Raw genomic sequence first — 983 nt, 5'->3', positions numbered from 1 at the left:
CACTCTCTCTCTCTCTCTCTAACTCCTCAGGATCTCAGTTATCAAATCAATGCACTAAAAAAGGGGTTTCCAAAGGAGTGAACCACAGTGCAGACGAGGAGTTTGGCAAGGGCCTTGCAGTTTGCTCCAAAACTTTTGCAACCTGAAGGTTTGTTTTAAACACGATACGGGCGTATTAAGAGACATGTTGTTCCTGGAGCTAACACTTAAGCTATGAGACTCGAAAAGTCACCTTCCTTCCTTGGCCTTATTTCCGTATCTGCAAAATTAAGGGGTCGGCTGAATTCGCTAGGACCCTCGTTGGTGTGAGATGCCCGTGGAGTCGATTCTGATTTACACCCACCCATCCACCGCCCTGGGGTCCCACTCACAGCGACCCTGTAGGGCCGAGTCAACTACTCCACAGGGTTTCCTAGACTGGAATCTTTTCGTTAGGGGCTCGCCTAGGACTGTTCTCCGAAAGTGCTGGTGAATGGGTTCAGAATCTCAGAACTTAAGCATCGTGCCACCAGACAGAGCAGGAAGAGAAGGAAATCCCAGGAAGCAACTTTAATAAATTTGGGGATGGGGTGGGCGCAACCACTTCCCTGTCGCCAAACACAGGAGCTTACGGAGGGTTTTGCTGGTGTTAGTAAACGTCTCGGGAGGCTCAATCTCGTACGTGACCGCAACCCTCCAAGAGCAGAATTGTGTCCATTTTACAGAGGGCAAGACCGAGGCTTGGGCAGATGGCACGTGCCCAAGGCCACAACGCTTGCAAACGAAGGTTGCGGGATTCGAACTCGAAAAGCCGAGGCCCCAGCGGGATGCTCACGCGCGCCCCCACCCCGTCGAGGGTTCCAGCCCCAGTCTCACCAGCCCCAGGAAGGCGGCACACAGGACCACAGTGGTGAACCAGCGCAGGACGTCCCCCGGCCGGCCGCTCCGCGGGGCGACTGCCACCGCCTCCGGCTCGTTCGCCGCCGGGGCCTCGGCCTGGAGCA

General features: G+C 55.5%; 1 protein-coding gene across 1 annotated transcript in view; it reads right to left on the bottom strand.

Moving 5' to 3' along the window:
• The window catches only part of MFSD4B (major facilitator superfamily domain containing 4B), a 43,690-nt gene that overhangs the window by 13,486 nt on the left and 29,221 nt on the right, over positions 1-983 (bottom strand). Inside the window, exon 2 of the mRNA XM_004702189.2 lies at positions 856-975. Coding sequence (XP_004702246.1) covers positions 856-975 — 120 coding nt within the window. The remainder of the gene's footprint in view (positions 1-855; positions 976-983) is intronic.

Source organism: Echinops telfairi, unplaced genomic scaffold, assembly GCF_000313985.2.
Source record: "Echinops telfairi isolate 266 unplaced genomic scaffold, ASM31398v2 ScPeMD7_3533;HRSCAF=4204_0, whole genome shotgun sequence".
Lineage (NCBI taxonomy): Eukaryota > Metazoa > Chordata > Mammalia > Afrosoricida > Tenrecidae > Echinops > Echinops telfairi.
This window is presented reverse-complemented; position numbering and strand designations above follow the sequence as displayed.